The 22,967-nt window shown below is 50.3% G+C and overlaps 1 protein-coding gene across 5 annotated transcripts in view; it reads right to left on the reverse strand.

The window, feature by feature from the left end:
- Tmco4 (transmembrane and coiled-coil domains 4) overlaps window positions 1-22,967 on the reverse strand; it is a 79,149-nt gene that overhangs the window by 7,825 nt on the left and 48,357 nt on the right. For 3 of the 5 annotated variants that reach the window (XM_003471363.5, XM_013154020.3, XM_013154021.3), the window contains one exon: window positions 5,227-5,344. In XM_003471363.5, the coding sequence (XP_003471411.1) occupies window positions 5,227-5,344 (118 nt within the window). Of the gene's footprint in view, window positions 1-5,226; window positions 5,345-7,943; window positions 15,989-17,009; window positions 17,124-22,967 lie in introns of those variants that run through there. The other 2 variants (XM_023565729.2, XM_023565730.2) reach the window with 2 other exon arrangements.

The raw sequence follows: 22,967 nt of genomic DNA on the forward strand, positions 1-22,967 counted from the left end.
GTCTTGTCCATTAGGGCTGTGGGACTTTGGACAAGCTGCTTGACCTCTCTGAGGCTCAGTCTCCCCAGTGTACTTTAGCCCCAGAGTTGTGTGAGTCTCAGCTGAGATGCACATACAGCTGCTCAGGGAGCCTCAGTGTGACTGATACTTCCCAGGCAGGGCCCTCGATAGCTTGGCCTATGCTTCTGTCTCTGATGGCCTCTGATGGTGTTTTCCACACATCCTCTTGAAACATGGTTTGGATATTGCCTGCTCCAGGGAATGCCCCGGCCCCTGCGCAACTGAAGGCTCCTGTCCATCCTTCAGTCCTCATATGATGGCCAGAACCAGCCCCTTTTGTGATGTTCACCCCAAAACCTCCTTGGGTTGCAGCTTCCTGGGTTGTTCACCTTTCTCTAGGACAGGCCTGTCCCTAGTCCCTGCTGTCTCCTGAGCTCAGCCTAGCTCTGCCTGTGGTCCTGAGTGAGTCTCTGTCCCCACTCCCAGATTCCCATCCTGGAGGGGAAGGCATAGGGTGCAGGACCACTCAACCCAGGGGCCAAGGGAGGCCCAGACTGTGACTGAGTCTGCAAAGGGTGCTGGAGTCGAGTACTGAGCAATGCAGACAGCTCGGGCGTGTTGATCGAGTCTCCTTCCCACCTGTTCCTGCACCCCCCAGGCCTCTAAATTTAAGTTCACAGCAACTAAGAGACTTTTGGGGCCAAAACAGAGCTCCAGACTGGTGCTTAATTGGACCAAGAACCTACAGTTATGGTTTGGGTCTGTGTGCTCTCTTCTCTGCTCCTAGGAGAGAGAGCCTAGGGCTGCATAAAATAATTAAAAACCAAACTTACTAGCTGTAAGTTTTCAACAGAACAGATAGATTTAATAAGATTTTGTTGCTTTTGTAGGGCACACATGCAATTTTAATGCTTTCTCTCTGCTTGTTTACAAGTACCCAAAAAACCACGTGTCGTGTGGCTGTGCCCAGTAATAAATGTGATGACTGCTGTTACTTACTGGGGCGCTGTCAGTGGCAGCCCTTCCCCATCATCATCTTCCCTGGGCAGGAGGGATTATAATTCCTGCCTACAGGCAGGGACACTGAGATTCGGGGAAATTACCCAAAGCCACCCAGAAAGGTAAGTAGCAGAGTCAAGATTTTAACCCAGCACTGTCTGATATCAAAGACTTTGTCTATTCTTTTCTTTTTCTTCTTTTCCTCTTCCTTATTTTTTTTAATTTTTTGAGACAGGGTCTTGCCATGTAGTTAGGTAGCCTTGAACTCACTGGCTGGCTTCAAACTTGTAGCAATCCTCCTGCCTCGGCCTCCCAAGTGCTGGGATTACGGGTGTGTGCTACCACATCTAGTCTATTCTTTTTAAACCTATGCTTACTTTAAAAAGCCTCCGATGCAGCCTACTTTGTCTCTGTCTGCTCCTTTTAGGGGGCCCCTGTTATTGTCCTAGCAGTTCTCTCACACCATGGCTGTGCATGTGTGGACACCCACAGCTACACATGTGCACATGCAGACATGGTTTCCCTCCTAAACCTAAATGGGATCACAGTGTAAACTACTGTACTTCCCTCTTCTCCCTGTCACAGCCTGGGTCTAGACATCCCCCCTAAGCCTCATGCACTCACAGGTGGGGCTTTCTGGAGGTGGCTGGATCTGGAGTACATGATGCTGGGATTGAGGGTGTGTGATTGCTGAATCAGTGCACTGACTGGTTTGGCCCAGCTCTGGGTAGGATTAGGAGTGTCCCACCTGGGTGAGTGGCCCTCGTCCTAAGGGTGTGTAGTCTGGATGCAATGCAAGGGGCAGGCAGTGGGCTGTTGGCTGTTGCTTGTAGCTTGCTGTCTTCTACCCACCATGGACTGTTTCTCCCCTGTGATGCCCCTCTGCCATGGCCCTCCACCTTGGAGCCAGCCGACCATGGACTGAAACCTCTACAAACAGTGAGCCAAATAAACCTTTCCTCCTGTAACTTTGGGTGTTGCATATTTTGTCTTAGCAATGAGAAAAGGAACTAAGACAAAGCCCTTACCTGTACCTATTTATGGTCGTCTGGGTTGTTTAGCATTCTAACTATAAATAAAGCTGCAGTGATTGTATGTATACTCTGTATTTATTTCATTAGTGGAGAGGCTGGGTATCTTTCCAAAAGTCTACCAACTTTGTGTTTATTCTATGTGTAACAATATCCTTTAGCTAATTTCTTCTTAGATATTTTTCTTATTGATTGACACAAGCTCTTTATGTATTATGGCTGTCTTTTGTTTCTTTGTTCTTTCGACCATATCCTGATTCTGAGGCTCAGTTTAGAATGTGAGTGATGTGACAAACCAGCTACACTCCTGTGTTTAACGCCCTTCATACAGGACTGTAAATCATCGCTAGCTTTGAGCTACTCTGATACTAGACTTTTTTTTTTTTTTTTTTTTTTTTAGCTTTTTGAGACAGGGTCTTACTGTGTAGCCCAGGCTGGCCTCAAACTCACAGTGATGCTCCTGCCTCTGCCTCCCGAATGCTGGGATTACAGGCATGCACCACCATGCCTGTGATACTAGATTACTGCCATGTGTCAAACCATCCAAGTCATAAAAGCTTTGCAAATCAACTCTGGTTAGCTTTGAATGACTGAGATTAAATCAAAGTTAACTGTCCTCATTTGGGCATAAACTAGTTACTAACAAGGGAGGAGGCTAAAAGTAAAACACCTTTTAGGGCTGAAAATTATACAATGCATGATTCAAGGTGTAGTGATTCACTCATAGACACTGGTGTGATGTTCGCATCGTAAATTCTTGATGAATAAAATCGGAATGCAAACTCCATAAGGGTGGGGACTTTAGCCTGTTTTGTTTGATGTTAGGGAGAAGAGAGGGAGATAAAGGAGACTGTTCTAGTTGAGGGTGACCAAAGCAGTCCCCAGTGCCTAGCACGTAAGATGCACTCCCTAAGGGCCAAGGAAGCGAGACAAGTTTTGATATTTGTGTTTTTTTGGTACCAGGGATCAAACCCAGGCCACCACTGACTATAGAGGTCCTGTCCTGGAAGGGAGAGGAACTCCTAGAGGCCTGATGGTCTCTTCCAAAGTAATCAGAATGACCTGAAATATTTGCTTCTGGGACTGAGCTTGGACAGGTGATGCAACCTCAGTTTCATCATCTGTGAAATGGGATTAATAATACACCACGAGGTTTTGGGAAGATGAAAAGAGATAATTATGACAAAGCCGAGGCCTGGCAGGTGGTGGACTCTAATTCCCCCCACCCAACTGTTGCTTTATGGCATTTTTAGGTTTTTTTCTTTTAAACCTATGTTTCCATACGTGTCCTGTTCATGAGCTGTGGCCTCCTCTCACTGGGTTTACCTTTGTATTCTCATGCCTGGAATAAGGTCCTGGGCATAGCTGTGGGATTTGTTTTTGAGCTGTTATTCAGTGCTGTGCTGGCCAGGCTGGTCTCTACTCCTGACCCCAAACAAACAATCCTCCTGCCTCAGCCTCCGCCTCCCAAGTGCTGGGATCACAGGTGTGTACCACGGTGTCTGGTTCTGTTGGGTGCTTTTTTTTATTGCCTTAGCACTGGGGAGAGAAGCTGGGCGCTCTACCACTAAGCCATGTCCCCAGCCCTTTTCACTTTTGGTTTTGAGTCACGCCTTGTTCAGGACTTCGCTCAGCCATTCTCCGGCGTCTGCTTCCCGAGCAGCTGGGGCTGTAGGTGAGCCCCCCAGCGCCGGGCCTGTTGAGTGCTTTTGCGGTGCCCTCGCCACGAACTGGAGCCTCCTTTTCTCATCCTGAGATAATTCCTCGGAACCAGGATCCAGTGTTTTGCCTGCCAAATGACCACCTCTCTGTTCCTCTGCTTCAGCAGTCTCCGAAAGTGGCCAGCTCCGTGGCCTTGTTCAGCCCTTCCTGATTTTTTAAAATTGTAATTTCTGAAGTTGTGTCAGTGGAGCCAGACACTTCCCACAGAGGCTCTGGAGGCCTTTTACTTCCTCATCCCCCCCCCCACCGCCAAGAATCACCCAGCCCCCGCCATTTCTTAAAAGCCAAATTAACCTTTGCTGTCACCTTCTCTGAATGGCAATGACCCCAAAACATAGGCTCCTTGGGTGATCTGCGGTGTTTCCAAATTCATCATTTTACAAAAGTCAGCTACTCTGGGGCCTGGTATCACAGAGTGAGTGCTCCTGCCAGGTTTGGGGTGCCCATGAGCCCACAGTGGTGTCTCTTCTGTCCTGGGTGAGTCTGTCACTGAGTGAGTTTGCATTCTACTTGGAAAAAAGGTTGCGGTTTCCAGAGCCTCTCGGATTTCCGTGTCACTGACAAGCTTCTGTGTGCCTGTCTGGGGTGTTCTGTGTCCCCTGCCTGTCGTGCTGGCTGGATGCCTGGTTTCACAAGGCTGGGTGGGGTCTCCTTCCCTTGTCTGCCCCCAGGGGGTCTGGCATGAGGCTGGTGCTCACTAGGACTTTGCTGGATGATTATTCCCTGTGCCTGATAATGATGATAAAGTAAATAATCATAAACTCTAATGGGGCCTGTTATTTATGGGCCTACTATGAGCACCCTCTGGAAACTGTTTGGTCACTGTTGTCACCCTCAGGGGGTTTGTCACTGTCACCTTTCTTTTACTGATGGAGAAATTGAGGGCAGCAACAGAACCCAGGCGTGGGTGGCTCTGGGTCACAGCCTGGGGGACCCCTCAAGTCATCCTTCTCAGACCCCAAGGAGGGCTGCTTCCTTCCCAGCCCTGTGGCCAGCAGCCTTTGCAGGCCCCTCCCTCTTGCTGGAACATCTGTAATACTGGCCAGCTACCAGCTGCCCCTTGTGGCAGCCACCTGTCCTGCTGCCCTGGCCCAGGGCTCTGGCAGCTCAGCTGGACCCCACCACCCCTCTGCCACAGTCAACAGTGAACACCAGGGCTGTCAGTTCACCCTAACACCTCGTGTTTGGGGCACCATCTCTGTCCTCCTGCCTTAGCCTTTGCACCCCCACTTCCGCCAGCCTCTCCATCAACCTGCAAGTGGCCTCAGGCCTGATCTAGGGACTTCCTCTTCAGGATGCTGCCGCTGTTGCCAACCATCTTGTGGGGCTGGACGCCTCCCACATCAGGACACACAGTCCCACCACGCACCAGTGTCTGACGGCTCCTGGGATCTTCCAGGATAGGCTGCAGACACTCCCAGCACCATGCCCCGGCACACTAGGTGGTGGCCAGTGGCACAAAGCAAGGACAGACCTGGAGTAGCCATTGACGATCCTCCCAGATACCACCTTCCGGAACGGCTCCCAGTGCTTGGGGTCTCCTTCCACTGGCGCGCCCAGCAGCACCACATCCTCAATGATCCCCTGGCAACCTGGAAAGAGACACCAGAAAAGGCCATCAGTGTCGCTGGCTGCACTGGGTCCTAGCAGAGGGAGAGGAATTCACACACACACACACCTCTGTACATGGACACACCTATGCATGTGCACACACACATGCAAACCTGTACAAGCATGCTCAGTAATGGGGCTTCTGTTTACTGAGTCTGGACCCTGGGTCAAGCTCTCTTGTGCTAGATCTATTTCTGCAAAGCACTGCAGCCACCAGTTTAGGGTTAAGAGGAACCCAGGGCACCTGCAAGATCACATGTGGAGCCAATGACACAGCCGAGCTGGGAGCAGGTCTCACAGAATCTGTTTATCCTGTCTCCTCCTCTCACATCAAGGCAAGCGAGGGCACACACTCCAGCTACCTTTTCACAGCTGTGTGCCAGGCCTAGAACTGCAGCTGGTACACTCTGGGCACTCAATAAGGAGCCAGACAGATGAGCGGCTCCACTAGGAAAGCAAGCGAATGGACTTTGATACCCAGCTTTGCCACTGCTGAGCTCTGTCACGCGAGTCAAATCACTTAAGTTCTCTGTGCCTTAAAGAGGACAGCGATGAAGGGGGGTGTCTATGAGGATTAGGTTGCAGTGCAGGGAAGAAGCCAGCATAACAAACACAGCCAAAGTCAGCAAACCCCTGTCCTGCCCCGCGCTTCCTTTAGAAGCCCAGCTCCTGTGCATGCAGGGGAGCCACATATGCAGGTGGCCCTTGCAGAATGCATCCTGGTGGAATGGCTACACCAGCTCTGCCCTCTCTTTTGCAGAGTGACATGGTATGTTTGGTTTCTTCTCTCTGGGCCCCACTTTGTAACCAGAGCACTGCTGTTTCCTTTTGGGCTTCCAAGCCAGAGTTTTCTAATGAAGGGTGCCAGGTACACAAGAGTTTGGGGGCCCTGAGAGCCAAGCTCTCTGATGGCTCCCTGCCTCTGAGGTTAGAAGTGTTCGTGGCACAGAACTGACCTCACTCCTTTTGCTTCTAGGGAGAGGACGCTCTGGCGGAGGGCTGAATACTCCAGGCTGCTGCTAGTCTGGGCTCAGAGCCCCCTCTCCGGGAGGAGTTTCAGGTGGTTATGTTGCTGGCAAGACCATCAGGGCCCTGAGAAATCAAGGAGATTTCACTGCAGCCATTTCCCTAGCCAAAGAGGAAATGGACTCAGAGAAGGGATGGGGCTTGCCCCGGGTCACACAGTCAGAGACAATCAAGCTGAGGCCACACCAGGCTACTGGGGAGCTGCTGGGTCTCGGGGGGCCAATCTGTCTGCTGTTGCAGTAACCACCAGCACAGGGATCACATGGGGGTTATGGGTGCTCCAAAAGCACCAAACAGGGGTGGATTCTGGATGACCACCAGGCCAGCAGGTTTCTCTGGGGCTCAGCGTGCCCCTCTATGTCCTGTGGAATCAGGCTCACAGGACTGTGCTTTTCAGCCCTGGTGCCACTGCGGGAGGGCTGGGCCCCCTTGTGGGCAGCTGTGGTAATGGGCAAATTCTTAAGCAAATGCTCAGATCAATGGAAAGGGACTGGAAAAACCAAGTGACCTTGAACTGAGCCTTGCAGTTGAACCTCATAAAATAGGCCAGTGAGCAGGCAACCCAAGGCAGGGTGGGCGGTGAGCTGGAAACGCATTTTCCCTTTTCTGAGGCCAGCGGGCAGCTGCTTCCCTGTTCATCTTCAGAAGGCTGCCAGGTCAGCTACCCAAGGTTAGGGGGGCTTTGCTGGCTGCATGGTCAAATACTTGTAGAGAGGCCATGTGGCAGACTCTCAGCCATGCACAGGTATAGCTAAGAGAGGTCAGCAGGAACCGCCTCAGCCCCACCCCAGAGAAAACGGGGTCTGAGCCCCCACTCCCACATGTCCAGGGACTAGACAGTAAGGACAGAAACTTGCTTGGGAAAAGAAGGCATAAATTGCTATCTTAGCTGCTGGGAAGGAAAAAATAAATCTGAGCCCACTGCTTGGTCCTGAACCTTACAATATCAAGGATTTCGGTCTTCTAGACAATGTATAGAGAATCCTCCCCCGGTGACATGCTCAGTACCTAACAGAACCCTGTCACGGGACTGACGTCTCTGGATCATGCCTGTAACTAACAGAAGAGCCGGCCGCCTTTCTGCGGTGGGGACGCAGTGCTTGCCGAAACGGATCTGGCTTTATCCCTGCTGCCGCCATCAGCTTTGCCTCTTGTGAATTTTTAAACTATTAACCTCAGCCCACCGCTTTATAAATATTCAGATTTTCATGTAGAAGAGGGCGGGGATCATCAAGTTTGGGAGTCAGAGACACATGCAGCCTTTGTGCCTGGATCTCCCATCTTTTAAACAGGTCCCTACATCTGATTAACATCTGCTTTTCACTGTTGGGAGCTGGCAGGCTTTCATCCTGTTGTAACTTTAGCATTAAGGAGGCGTCAAACCTCTGGGAGCTAAAAAAAAGAACGGCTTATCAGGCCTGTCTCCAGCTCTCCACCCTCTGGACCGCCTGTCACTGACTTGAGTGGTGAAACACATTTCTTTCTCGTGCTTTCCTCTCTTTTTCTTCCTCCCTCCCTCCCTGTTTCTATCCTTCCCTCTCTCTCCCTCCGTCATCTCTATTTTTTCTCTCTCCTTCCTCCAGCGCTGGACATTGAGTCTAGGGCCTTTGGAGCCCTTGTTATTTTCTAGTTGGAGACAAGAGTCTCACTACAGTGCTCAGACTGGACCCCACGACTTCCGATCTCTCTGCCCCAGTGTGCTGGGATTACAGATGTGCACCACCAGGTGTTCACCTCTTCATTTTATTTTTTAACACATGATCCAGCGGCTCTTGTGATAAGCAAGTTATACAGCAGAGGAGCCCGATCCTGTCACCTCTCTACCTGGATCCTCTTGGGGAGTCAAAGTTCAGGCACCGTGATGGCCTCAGAAGCCCTGCATGACTTCACGGCTCTGCCCCTCACTGGCTCTGCTCGGCTGCACTGGCTTTAATGTGTCAGCACGCGCCAGACCTCCGCCCTGTGGTTCCCTCCTGCTGAGGGCTCTGCTCCTGGACACCCACACGCTTCCTTGTCCTCCCCAAGGACAGTTGCAGGCCACTTCCCACCCTGACTGCTACCCCAGCCACCTTGCCCCTTTACTTTTCTCCACCGATGGGTCACTATCTGATGGCTGTCCAGTTTTCCTTTCCAGGTCTTAGTGGTGAACAGTAAGCTCTGCAGGGCTAGGATCATCGTCTCTGACTTTACCATTGAATCCCAGTGCATGGCATGGAGATTAGTGCTCAGTTAGCATTCGTGGTACAAATGAAAGAAAAAAGACTCCATCGTATAAAATCTTCATGCTGAGAATAAATGCAAGGTGTGTGGGGTCTTTTCCTGTTCCCTCACCCCCTGGCACAAGTTCTTCCGGCAGCTATGGCCGAGGATCTCGGAACACTGTGCGGCACACAGAATTTAACGGCCGTCCTCAGCCTTTCGGCCACTCATTTCTAAGGCTCTGCTCCCGGGCAGCGACCCTTCTCTGAAAGCCAGCGGTCTTCAGCAGGCGAGGAAATCCATGAATGATTCTGAAAGCCAACACTGTCCTAGACTCAGGGGCTCGTGGCAGCCCCAGGGAGCACCTGGCACTCACTGTGGAGCGAAGCTTCTACCCCGCAGGCCCAGCCCACGTGGAGCAGAGACTCAGCGTCCCCTGGCCTCTCGCTGGTGGGTGACACCAAAGCTCAGAATGCAAAGACCAAGAGTGACACTAGGGCCTGAGAAGCCAACTGCGTACCCCCATCTGACACCCAGTTAAATGTCTCTAAAGTCTCATAACTGACCAGCATGATTTCAAGACTACGTGCATATGCTGTTGTGTTACAGAATTCCTGGATTCAGAGTGACATGTCTGTTGTATCTTTTCGCTACCTTTCCCTTGCCTTCCCTTCCCTCTCCCCTTCTTTCCTGGCTCCCTGAAGTGCTGGGGATTGAACCCAGGGCCTTGCATCTGTCAGGCAAGTGCTCCACCAGCCGTATTTTCTCCATCAGTCAGCACTATGGTAAGGCTGCTTGCATGTGTAGTCTGAAAACGCTTGCCATCAGGAAGGGACCCTGTACTCAGAAAGACCGGGAACCACCAACCAGTGCAGCGGAACTGGGTTAGAGAAATTGGTGTAACAGAAATTTGGATTTAAATACTAGCCATGCCACTACATTAACTGAGGTCAGGACTTTCAAAACTGGAAGTCTCACTTTATTTGTAAAAGGAAGATGTCGGTTGAATATTCATCATCTGAAATGCTTGGGGCCAGCAGTGTTTCTGATTTTGCGGTTTTTACATATACGTATTGAGATATCCCGGGGATAGGTCCCGAGTCTAAACACCAACTCACTTACGTTTCATTTACACCTTATTCACATGGATGAAAGGCAACTTTATATTTGTAGTGCGTCTGGGTTTTGACTGAGTCAGGTGTGGAATTGTCTACTGAGGGCATTTGCTAGGCACTGAAAAAAATTCTGCATTTTGGAGCAGTTTGGATTTGAGATCCTTGGATTCGGTGTGCTGAACTTGTAAGATAATACTCCCCATTTCCCAGGGCCAGAGGGTATTTGTGTGCACAGGATGGGGTGTGGCACACAGCCTGGGCAGTGCCCGCCCTGTTCTTCTTGCTATGTAGACCATCCACGTGGCAGTTACGCAGAATGCCAGAGATGGGAGGTCGTCTTTGGGGAGGGCCAGGCCATCGATATTTGCTGCTGCCCAGCCAAGAACAGCAGCAACTGTTCTGGGTGCTCAGCAGTGGTGGGAAGCGGGCATGCTGGGAAGCAGCTGAAGAGCTGGGAACTGCAGCTGGACACTTCCTCCTCCACTTATTTTTTTTCAATTTTTCATTATGGTAAAGTGAAACGTATCACATAAGGTTGCCCATTTCTTCCTTTTCTAAATGTACGGCTCAGAAGCCCCCAGGACATTCCCGTGGTGGCACAGTTCTCCTCCTCTCCTTTTATTGATCAGGGTTTAGATAAATCACTGCTCTGATCATGCCCTGGCAGTTTGCCCCACACTCCTGGAATGGCACTGTGGCCAGTCGCCTCTGCCAGCAAGCTGGGGGTTCTTAAAGCTTTGCAGAACCCATCGAGGGCTGAGATGGGTCAGCTTGTTCACAGCAGTGAATGTCAGTTCCCCCCACACCCCTGTTCTTAGAAACTGGATATGGACTGAGTTTTTGCAAACTCAAACATTCTCAAGCATGTGACCCGCTTAAACACAGAGGGCCTGCTCTGTCCAGAGCCCCCTGGAAACCTTTCTGTGTGGTGAGGGGCGCTGTGCCGATGGGAGCAGCCTGACCGACCTCTGTCAGCCCATCCTTCCCTACAACTTCCTTAAACTCAGGCGAAGCTGCTGCACAGAGCTTCCCGGAAACTGCATGGAATAACTGTCCAGGCAGCTGCCCGCATCCCACATGCCCGTCACGTTGTCAGTAATGAGATTCTCCTGGCTGCCAAGACCAAAGCATCTCAAGTTCAAGAAGCAAAATGGACGGATTTTCTCCCGCCTGGCAGGGGTTCGCGTGTGCGGTGAGTGATAAGGTGGCAAAGGAAGGAGAGAATTATCTCCGGACTGCGAGTCCGCCAGACAGCGCTGGAAGGAAACGGCGCAGACTGAGTCTAACACAAATGGGATCCATTGCAAAGATACACACATGTGCACATCATAAACGCAGGGAGAAGCCACAAAAGGGACCGAGACCGAGAAAGGAGAAAGGGGGCTTTGACTGAACGGCCTGGCTCTCCCCAAAGGAAGGAGGGTCACACTGGGAAGAATTGCTTAGAGGCGCCCGTTTGGATGTATTATTACTGGGATTTGGGATGAATTCTTTAAGGCACAGACTAAGCCCTCATTTCCCCTTTTTGATTCCCAGCTTTTTCATTTGGCCACGCAAAGTAATAAAGCTATTACCACACCCTGGGACCCTGGAAACCAATCGGTTCTGCCTGACCTTGCCTTGCTCCCCCCAAGGGACTAAAAGCTGGGTCTGTCTGAGGATAAAGCAACTGGTGGATGCAATTCCATGGAAGGGAAATAAATCACATCAAACATGATGCCTGCTATCAGGGAGATGAAAGAGCCAGCTGACCGGGGGCAGGGGACGGTCTGCTGCATTTCAGCTGGCGTCGAGTGACAGCTCAGACATAATTTTCAACTATGTGGGAATTTTGAGACTCAAGGGTCAGGATGGGCAGACGTACGTGTGAGCACTGATGAACCCTCCATGCCTTGGTTTCATTTTGCAAACCTCAGGACCCGGGATGGTGGCCCAGCTTCGGGGGCAACGAAGGGACAGGCGAGGAGAGGAAGCCTTTGCTGCTGAGGGGCTTTGGGTTGGCTGGTTTAAGACCAGGTTCTGGAATTCTCTTTGTCTCTTCATTTTTCTTTATTCTTATCTTGGCAATGCTGGGATTAGAACCCAGGGCCTCACACATACTAGGCAAGGGCTCTAGCACTGAGCCATAGTGCAGTAAGGGAATTCCCTTTCTTAATCCACTTCCTCCTCTTTTCTTCTTCAGGATCACAGTTTCCTTTAGGGTAGGCTCAGGACTAATTGCTTTTGTTTTTGGTACCGGGAATCGAACTCATGACCTCAAGCTTGCCAGGTAGGCAATTGTGCTAGTGAGCTAACTCCCTGGCCAGACTAATTGCTTTTTGTATCTGTTATTTCATTTACTCCTTGCAATGATCCCAAGTAATAAGTAAGCATGACTTCTGCTTTACAGTGGGAAAGCTCAGAGCAACACTTATGTGTTCAAAGTCTCACTGCAAGTGTCATTATGGAATTTAGATACTTTTCTCTCTCATTCTCCTGTTCCATTTCTCTTTGTGATCAAATAAAACTTATTTAGGCAATGCTGGGAATCAAACCCGGGTCCTTATGAATATAGCAAGCACCCTGCCTTTACCACTGAGCTACACCCCTAGTCCTCTTCTTTTTTTAAAAGAAAGGGAACACAGCTGGTTGCCGTGGCACACATCTGTCATCTCCTTACTCAGGCAGCTAAGACAAGAGGATCACAAGCTTGAGGCCAGCCTGGGCAGCTCAGTGAGACCCTGTCTCAAAGGAAAGACTAAAAAGGGCTGGGGAGTAGCTCAGGGGTACAGCAGGAGGTGCTCAGCCCTTTGTTTGGGGAGTTCAAGGAGCATTTGTGCAGCCTGTTTCTGTGGTGCTAAGGGTCTAGGTGCTGAGGTCTCACCTGGCAGAATGGAGCGGTCAGTTCATGGTCACCTCTGCCCTACACTGCTCCTGGTACACGGTAGGTTCCCAAGAGCAGTTTGTTGACTGACAGATAAATACATCCATCCCATGAAAATGCTACCCCTGAACACTCAAGGCAAGCCTGCACTTCTGACCCTGTTCCTCTCTGCAAACTATCCTCTCAAAGTGGTTGAAAAATCTTGGCTCGGGTCACTGGCCCTCCCCAGCAGTCTCTTTCCTGCTTCTGGATCTTGGGCACTGCCAGTCCCAGACCCTCAGGCCTCCTGCTGGGCTCACAGCTCCGGGGAGCCATTAGAAAGCTGCCGCTCCCCTTGAAGCTTTCTCTGCGCTCTGGAGGGAGAGGACCTCTCATCTGAATCACCACAGCCCCTAGCGTCTAGGCCCCTGGAGGTGTGTTTGGTACTGTAACTTCCCTGCTTTAAGGCTAAGGACAGCAAGCTTGTCACAAGAGGCAGCACAAAGAAGCAGTTAATAGGGAATGGTCAGGATGAGACACCTGGGATTAGAAGCCCAGTGTTGCTAACTGCTGGCTGTGTGCTCTTGGACAAGTCATCTAAACTCCCTGAGCTTCAAGTTCCCCAACTTTAAAAATGGAACTGCAAATCAGGCTCGAGGGCCCATGCCTGTAATCCCAGGATTCGGGAGGCTGAGGCAGGAAGAGCTATGTAAGGTTGAGGCCAGCCTGGTTTACATAATGAGTTCAAGGCCAGCCTGAACTATATAGCGAGACCTTGTCTCAAAGCAAAGCAAAGCAAACCCAACAAGAAAATGTATTTCCAGGAAGTCCACACTTCCAAATGACTAGAAAAAAAACAATCAAGGTGGGTCTGTTCCCACAAGTACACAGCAGGTGCTCCATACACACCCGCTCTCTTCTCCTTGTAACAATGGTTTGTATTGCAAGGAGTGAGCATTTTCTATCCAACTTGAGCAGAGGAATGTACCAGGACTCAACCCCACCCTTTCACTGCTGAGTCTGAGATTCACACACAACAGTCCTGCAAAGTCTCCTCTTTTACAGCAGCTTAGTACAAAATGTAAAACCACCCAAGTGAAAATCCAGCTCGAGACTCGTCACCTAATTGACTTTTCCAAATGCCCAGGTGCTCACCATAGTGGAAGCCAAAACTGCAGGCAGAAAGTCCCTGCTGCAGTGTCTCCAACATATCTCTGTACCGACAGGCAGCTTGTCAAGGTCATTCTCAGCCACGGCGACCTCCTCACGCCCGACCTCCCTAGCTTGCCAAAGGCAGAGACGGGGGAACCATTTGAGCTTTCAACTCCTAAAAGGAAAGGTGCCGGCTACAGATGGCCTACACTTGCGGGGAGCTTGGCAAGTGTTTTATGTCCATGATCCCACTTAGTCCTTTTAATGGTCTTATAAGGGCAGTATTAGTTGAACCCCTTCTCAGGTGAGGAGACTGAGGCCTAGAGCCTATGTACATTGTGTCTGTTGCTCAGTTTGGAAGAAGCAGAGCTGGACTTCAGATCCAGGCTTGGGCGCTCTACAGAGGATCTTGCCAATGGGATCATATCTCCTGTGCAGGCTGATTTTTTTTCCCCAGGCTCTGATACTTTGCATTTATCCACAAGTTGTTGCTCTAATGGTTCTATTTGTTAAACACCTGCAAATCCTTTGAAGAAGGTGATGGAGTAATGATGTTTCAGTAAATGACTAACCAACCAATGGGAGAAATAAAGAGTGACGAAGAACATACTAGACCACTCTAGAACATACTAGAACATACTAGAACATTCTGACCCAGAAGGTCAGAATTCACACAGTGACATCTCATGCTACAGTGACAGAGACAGGGACCCCCAAACCCAGAATCTGTTGTTTAGCAGAAGACAGGGGTACAGCAACAGCCTTAAGAACCATTACTGGGTGATTTGATTCTCCTCTTAAATTGCAGTTTCTAAATTCCTCTTACCCGCAGCAGAGTAGTAAGATTCCTAACACTGGAAGCAACTAAGCAGAGCTGAGTGGACACCTTCGATGGACAAAGGATCCTGTAGAGTGCACCGGTTTGTACCAGATGACTTCAAATGTCCTTTGAAAACCTCCAGTGCACAATCTCTGCTATTCATGAGCTGAAGGAATGAACCAAGGTCCACTGTGCAGTACTGACCCCAGGACAACGCTGACGTGCCCTCTGGCCCATCACACTGTGACTGAACCCTTCACAGTATTCCAGTGCTCTCCGGACTGCAGCCCACCTCCTGCGCAGTGACCTCAGCCAACCACTGAGCATTACTATGTGCTCCAGGCTTTACATTTGTGCTAGTTTATTAATCTTAATGAAGCAGGTATCATCTGATCTACTTTGCTAATGAGGAAGGCTTGAAAAACTCATGTAACTTAACACGGTTATAAGTGAGGAGCCAGGCTTTGAACATAGGGCTTTCTGACTTGAGTCTATTATCTTTTTTTTTGTTTGTTTGTTTGTTTGATACAGGGTCCCGCCATGTAGCCCAGACTGGCCTCGTACTCATGGTGATCCTCCTGCCTCCGTTTTCTAAATGTTGGGATTACAGGTATGTGCCACCATGCCTGGTTTTGACCGTGGCATGGAAAACTGTGGCTTTTTGGGTAGTTATAAGCAGACTTTCAATCAATTCATTCTACACATACTTTATAGTTCAGAGCAGGAAGCATGTCTACAAATGGCTAGATCAGGTCTTAAGGCAGGCTAGGCTGATCAGGTTCCAGAATAAAACACCCTGGCAGCTCTTGCAGGAAGGATTCCCTGGTTGTAAGGAGCCTGGGTTCCTAAACTCAGAGCTGCAGGGACACAGGAAATCTCAGCCTTGTCTCTTTTCATGCCTGGGCATCTCTCTGCCACCTGCTTGGTCAGTTGACTGACCAAGTGGAAGGACACTGAAGGGTCCCAGGTGCTAGTTCCCAGGTTTTCATGCAAAAGGAAACCCGATGGCAGCTCTGCTCCTTGCCTGTGCTTGCCAAGTTGTTTGAGGCAGGTGGAGCCACTTTCTCTCGGGCTCTCTATCCAGGGCTGGGCATGTAGCTTGGTAGCAGAGGACACACAGGCCTTGAATTTGTCTCACATGGGGCCTTCTTTTCTCTGTGCCACTGGCTAAGAAACCTGGCCCCACATCAGCTCTGGAGCTTTTGGGTTCTGCACCTGCCACGGGGTCCAGCATGGCTTCTTCCATCCTTTGGGGGGTTACCAGGTGAGTCCAGGTGGTGTTAGGTCTGGTCATCACGGACCTGGAGCTTCTGTGTTTATTTTGCTTGGGAAGCCAGTAGGAGAGAAAGGGAGTGAGCTCCAGAGCTAGGATTTAGACACGCCTGGCTTCCCCGATCGTAACAGCATCAAACTTTCAACACCAGCCGCAGCTTCCTGTCACAGCACATAGTCATCCGGTCCCTTCTGTTCACTGTTGAAATGAAGGAGAATCCTAGAGTCTCTTTCAGCTCTGACCCAGGGCCCTGGAAATTATATGGGTTTATTCAGTTGGCTGTGCCTTATGGGTTAGTGGTACGGCACAGGCCAGGCCCTGGGAGCAAGGCAAACTCCTGCACCCTTGTTTTTTTGTGCAATCATGATGACCCACATTCAGGGTGTGATTGGGACTGTTTCAGCAGGTGGTGACTGCTAAGCCAAGGGGGTCAGCATCCCATTGAATAAGCAAATGCCTTTCAAACGAAATCAGCAGAGGCTCTGGGAGAGACGGCGGAAACTGATCAGCCTTTAGTTTGGATTAAGGCAGGGAAATCAGGGAACCCAATGTCCTGCGAGCTGATGTGACTGTTGTAGTCAGGAGCTGAGAAGTACTGAGTGCTTTGGCCAGATTTGGAGAACCAGATGGAGACAGGGGGGAAGGAATGCTTATTCACAGGCAGCCTCCTGGGTACCGAGTGCTGCGTGGTCGCATCTGCCACACTGAAAGCAGCTGCACAGGCCGAAGTGGAATCCCGGGGCTACTATCCATACACTATTGCACCTCCTGCCTGCCAAATTCCACGTCAGGTGCCGGGGACAGAAAGGAACTCAAGAGGCACAGTCCTTGTCCTATCATCCTCAGAGCTAGGGCTGTTTGTATAATAACTAAGAGAAAACAGCCAAAACGTTTAGTGTATCACCTGGTATGCACCAAGTGTTCCATGGGGCAGTTATGAAATCCAAGGTTAACTCCAAAAGGCATCAACATCCCAATATCACTAATTAGCTTGAAGCTGTTAAAGGCAAGGTGACCCGCCCAAGGGCATCAGTGAGTAACTAGCTGAGTCTGGATTTGAACTCAGGTTTCTAACCCTTCAGTCCGCTGTTTCTTTGTTTATGTTATCTCAACTGGTTGTCTGACTCCTTTGCATCCTAAGACACTAGGCAAAGTGGTCCAGTGGAGCCAGCTTGCAGTGGGAAAGGGATGGGAGCCAGGGTTGGCAGAATGGACAAACCTCAGTGCCCAGATGGAGCGGGTCCTGCAGCCTTTCAGGTGCCAAGTGAGTTCACCCACAGGAGAGCTGGCTCAGCTGCTGATGTCTTTCTTCCCAAGTGCCCCGGCATGGCCACTGGGTGAGACAATATGTGATGCTTTTAATTAATTCCCTTCAAATCCTCTTGGAATGAAGAACAGAATAAATGCATAAATCAAATGAAGTAGCAGTTGATTTCTTAGTTCATGTGAGCATTTCCTGGCTGAGCCAGCTTTGTGAGTCAGTTTGAACTGAGTTCCCTATCCAACTGTTCAAATTTTGCAATCTTTTTAAAGCAAATACATTGAAAAAGATGAGCTATTCATTGTGATCTGGGGCCAGGAATCTCTGCAAATACCCAGATGGTGACTCTTTCTGCCACCTGCAGGGTCGATCACTCCCAAAGCAAATTCCTGTTGACTGGGGCACAGACCACTTCCGGAGGGCGAGTGGGGGAGGCCGCTTATTTCTGGGAATCCTGACTGTGTTCATTTCCTGCCCCAGGGCACCATTTGGCAGGTGCATATCCAGTCCTGGGTTTGAGTGGGCCTTTATGTGTCGGCCTCACTGGGAGGCCTGGACAATAGGTCAAGCAGCTGGCTCGGGTCTTGTGGGGCTGTGGTGTCCCTTGGGCCTGGGAAGCTTATAGCCTCTCCACCCTCCAAGACCTCGGGCATCATCCTCTGGAGGCAGCACCTGCAGCAGCTTCATGACCATCTTCACATCTCACTGATAAAACCAGCTATTGCTGTGTCCTGGCACCTCCTGTGTGCAAGGCCCAAAGCGGGAGCTGTTGACACAGAGGTTACGGAAGTCTGGGCCTGCCCAATGTTGAGCCCTCTGTAGCAGAGAGACAGACCCAAGAGCAGATGCATCGTAACCCAGCACGGGGAGGTGGCAACCAAGGTGAGTGAGGTGCCAGGGACAGGGAAGGAGGTGGCTGGACACAGTGTGATGGCTCAGGTGAAGGAGACAGCACGCTGTGTCACCGCCTATGCTGACTCTGGGCAAATCCCTTTGGCTGAGATTCAGTCCCTGGTCTGTGATTCCACTGAACTGGCTGAACAAGCATATCTAGGATGCGGTGCCGACCAGAGTTAATAAAATCCCTGCCATCAGCCTCATCGAGTGTACCCCACCCTGCTGTGACGGAGCAGGGCACAGAAAAAACAAATCCACACTCTTCCCAAAGTGAGAAAGCAAAAATAACGGGGCCACTGTGTCCATCTAGTTCCCCCAAATAAACGAGCTGTTGACTCCCTGAAGAGAGCCATGCTGTCCCCAGCATTAAGAACGTGCATGGCCAAGGGACTGCAGGCCCCACCCAGGTGGCTTGGTGACCTGAGAAAATATCAGTTTTTCCATCAAGAACAAATTCACGAAACTTGGCAACTTTGGTAACTGTGAGTGTGTGTGTACACTTGCACACACGTTTTCCTTTAAGTACAACCACTCCTTGGTATGTGATGAGGGTCAGTTCCAGGACCCCTGTGAATATTAATATCTCAGGCTCCTCCTGGCCCTTAAATCAAACGGTACAGTATTTACATTCAGCCAATGTAATCTCCTGGTGTTTGATATCATCTCTAGATACTTATTATACCCCAGATAGGTAAATGCTGAGTAAATGGGTGCTACATTGTACATGTTAGGGGGTACTGACAAGGGAAGGAGGTCTATATATGCTCAGTGCATGTTAGTTCAGTTCATTTTCCTTAAATATTTTCAGTCTGCTGTTCTTTGAATCCAAGGATACAGAATCCATGTACCTGGAGTGTGTCAAGCATGGAAAGCTAGGTCTCAGCAATCTGATTAGTTTCTACCCTTTTTTAAAGCAATTTTTTAGCCAGGCGTGGTGGTGCACACCTATAGTCCCAGCACTTGGGAAGCTGAGGCAGGATGATGGGCATGAGTTTGAGGTCAGCCTAAGCAACACAGTGAGGTCAAAGCCAGTGAGACCTTGTTTTAAAAACACAAACCAAAAATAATGTTTTTTCCCCACATCGTCTGGAATCTGAGCTTCCTTTCTGCATGGAGGGTGGGGACAGCGTGCAGCGGGTGTCTGGGTGGCTCACAGATGGGCTTGGGTGGGAGATGGGAGCACTCTGGACAAGAGACCAGGTGTGAAGGTGCAGATGCTCAGGAGGTGGGAGTTGCCCTGAACTCAACGTTTCTTTCTTGCACTGAGGGGAGCTCTGGGTGTGGCTAAAGAACAATAGGTGGAGATCTCAGGCACTTGTCACAAAAATTCCTAACAGACTGGCCCAGGCAAAGCACCCTGCCTCCCACTGAGCCTGCACCTCCTGTCCCACTGAATGGTGCCAACCTCCAGTGCCTATGAAGATCAGGGATCAAGCTATAAGTCAGGGCATGGATCAGCACTGTGGGTCCCAATCCAGCTTCGTCTCCACTCTTCAGACTACTCTCTCGTTCACCTCTGAAAGCCTTGGTTCTCTCTTCTATGAAATGGGAGTAATCAAAACCTCAGAGGACTGTTCTGGGGTACCCAGGTGTTTGTGGTGATGGTGCCCAGTAACAGCTGGCTGGCCAGGTGATGAGGAGGATGATTAGAAATTATCAATCTATCATGCAAGCAGGTAGTAGGGATCTCAGCATCTCCAGGGGTACCTGGGCCTATTTCTGTATGAGGAAAAGATTCCTCGGGTTACACAAAGCACTCAGAATGCTCGTGCAGATGGCGAGGGGTGTCTCCCCGGAAGTGGTCCTTCCCCTCAGCCTGGGGACACCTGAACACTCAGAATCCTTGTGGAGCTCTTAACTGTTCTGGGATTTTCGTGACTGTGGTTGTGCTCGCTCTCTGGTCTGGAGCGGTGGAGACAGTGGTCTCTGCCTCCGGGCAGGATATGCATGAAAAGGAATGTCAGCCTCAACCAAGTGGCTGCCGAGAGCCCAGGGCGGATGGAGGCCAGTAAGACCACCCTTTCCCAAGCACCTACTGTCTGCCAGCTGCTCTCTCTATGACTGGCACACATCACTGCTGACCTCTACACCCACTCCGCAAGATCCCAGCTCATGTCTCCAGGAGTGCAGCTCATTTCCACAGACTGTGAACTCCATGACAGAACCTGTGTTAGCCCAACATAGTGCCCAGCACATAGTAGGTGCTTAGCTAGATGAGCTGATGGGATGAATTTTAGTTTGAATAGTTCTGTCACATTTTATTTTTGGTTCAGGGGGATCGAACTCATGACCTCACACTTGCTAGGCAGGGGCTGTGCCACTGAGCTAAATCCCAGGCCCTTGAATAGTTCTCTGGGAGATCTGATCTGGGATACGGCTTTGAGTGAAAACATCCATTCAAGAAGGGTTGAAATAAAATCATATGATAAAACAGGAGCTCTGGAGTTGGAAAAGGACATTTGTAATCCTAATTCTAGGACAGGTAACTCTACTAAGTCTCATTCTTGCCATCTGAAAAATGGCAGCAGAGCTACCTGAATCAGATAGGCTGGGAATGGAAACGAATGTGCATAAAGCTCTAACCAACAGGAAAGGGGCTGGGTCTCCCCACATGGCAGGGACTGCTGCTGTCACTCTATGATTACTGTCATTCCCACTCATGGCAGCTGTATATCTCTGGGCACTGTCACCAGCACGCCTCCTGATTCTCTGGGTCAAATGCTGTCAAAGGCAATCCAAGCTTTGGCTCGGATCTGCCTGGCCCGGCCACCTGCTTGCCTGGACCACGGCCTCACAGTGGCCTTGGCTCTGTCCCTTCGTCGGGTGGCATGTTGGTGCCATGCTTGCCTAGCTGCATGGAGACTCTTGGCTGAGCACTAGGCTCCCAGTTCCATCCATGGCTGGGGCTCCGACCCACGCCTCTCAAGGCTGGTCCCTGACTGACTTCCTGACGGTGTCCTACTACTTTCCAAGGTGCTCTTGTGAGCTAAAGTTGGGGACAAAGAAACAGGCTCAGTGCCAATACTGTGGCTGAAAATTCATTATCGATGCCAGAAACCCACCAAGTCCTTCTGGCTGCTACCTGGGCCTGGGTTTCTAGTATGTGTTCAGGAAATGAACTGCTCTTAGTGCTACTTCTGTGGAGCCTGAGGCCTCAGGGTTAGTAGGTATAAAAATAAGTCACCGGGGCTGGGGATTTAGCTCAGCGGCATAAGTGCCTGCCTTGCAAGCAGGCAGTCGTGAGTTCGATCCCCGGTACCGATAAAAAGGAAAAAGACAAAAAAAAAAAAAAAAAGTCACCGTGGTTACCACCTTGCTGTTCCCCAGGGGGGTCTACCTCTCTGTCTTCTGATCACATGACAGGAACTCACTCACCAGTCCTTTATGGATGTTAGGAATGTCCATATTCCTTGCTTTTGTTAATGAAACATGAGCAAACAAGATGTGTTACTTCTGGATTAAAAAACAAAACCAAAACCAGCGTACAACTCACAAATCTCTGACCCGTATAGAGGAGGCACATACTGCGGTAGTGCCTTTCTGGGCTGGCAGGCTAAGTAACTCAAATCAGCTCCTGCCTACCCTCAGAAGTCGGACAGCATGAGTGAGAAATGAATCTTGGTTGTGTTACACCTCTAAGAGTCGGGGATGCTTGTTACTGCAGCATAACCTAGTTTATACTGACTGATACATAGTCAAGGCCTACAATAGTAGATATCATATTCAAGTTGCTCACAGAGCACACACTTTCTGTTGGATTTGTCTCATGATAGGACTCAAGGAGGTCAGTCAGACAGAATCCTGCCTTCAAGTGGCTGACACCTTGAGAGGAAGCTGACTATTCAGAGCCTGAGGCAAGGGGCAGATCAGGCCGTGAGGGCTTCTCTGTGAGTGGTAGTAGTATCCCAGACCAACAAAACCTCAAGGTCTGTAGTATCACCTCAAAAGAGAGGTGAAGAGAAGATAGCAGTTTTTTCTTAGGGAGAAGGAGGAGTCCAAAGAGAGGGACAGGGAGGCTGGTTGGAGGACTGTGGACTCTGGGATTTATTGCTACATTTCATTACTGGCTCTCAAGGGGCTCCAGAAAACAATTACTAGATTGAAATGCATTAGAGTAATTCCATTTTTACATCTCCTAACTTGGATAATGACAGCTTTTCTGCAATTAGGAGCGGGTCTCTTCCGTGTGCAGATTAATGAGTGGGTGTTAAATAGTTGGGGCTGCCTGAAACCAGACAGCAAGCTGGGATGCACTGGATGCCAGTGCATGCCTGGGCAAAGGGTCCCCGCAGGATCACGGCCAGGATGGAAGCTGCTTCCCGAGCGACACAGGCGAGGACTGGAGGAGGCCTGCTGAGGGGAGCAGGTGGGTGTGAAAGCAACAGGGACTGCAGGGCTGACCCTTTGAGGAGGCCAAGTTCTCTTCCATGAGGTCTACAGCCTATGCCATCCGTACGCCAACTCCCATGCATTATGCTGCAGACAGCTCCCAGAATGGAATCAAGGCTCAGTAACGATCACAGAGATTTACTATGAGCCCACATTTCCATGCACTGCTGCTTCTACACCTCAATCTGGAGGGTCCCCCCAATTCCCATGTGCAGGCTGGGTCACCTACCATGTGGCCATCATCTGATGGCTGCAGTTTTATAAGGAAGTGTACCCATTTGTGTTGTGGGGTTAAAGCTGCTGAGGAAGCTTCTGCTCTAGGTCCTGACAGCTTCTTCTGCCCTAGATCCCCAAACATGCAGGCTTGATGTTTGGACTTGGGAGCCTTTGGTCCCCTGTGCAGGTGGGCAGTATTTTGCTTTTAGCTTCCTGTTCCTACAAACTATGTGGGGGCCCCAGCTTACCCTCTAGAAAGAAAAGGGAAAACTGGGGTGTAACAGGGGAGAGCACCCTTCTGCCTGGCACTGCTGGGATGGATGGCACCGATGCATGGGGCGGGGTCTTCTGCTCAGCCATGGGTGGCACCGATTGGGGCGGGGTCTTCTGCTCAGCCATGGGTGTGAGCCTCAG

Source organism: Cavia porcellus, unplaced genomic scaffold (assembly GCF_034190915.1).
Source record: "Cavia porcellus strain 051 isolate PalLab524CR breed Dunkin Hartley unplaced genomic scaffold, mCavPor4.1 scaffold_25, whole genome shotgun sequence".
Classification (NCBI taxonomy): Eukaryota; Metazoa; Chordata; class Mammalia; order Rodentia; family Caviidae; genus Cavia; species Cavia porcellus.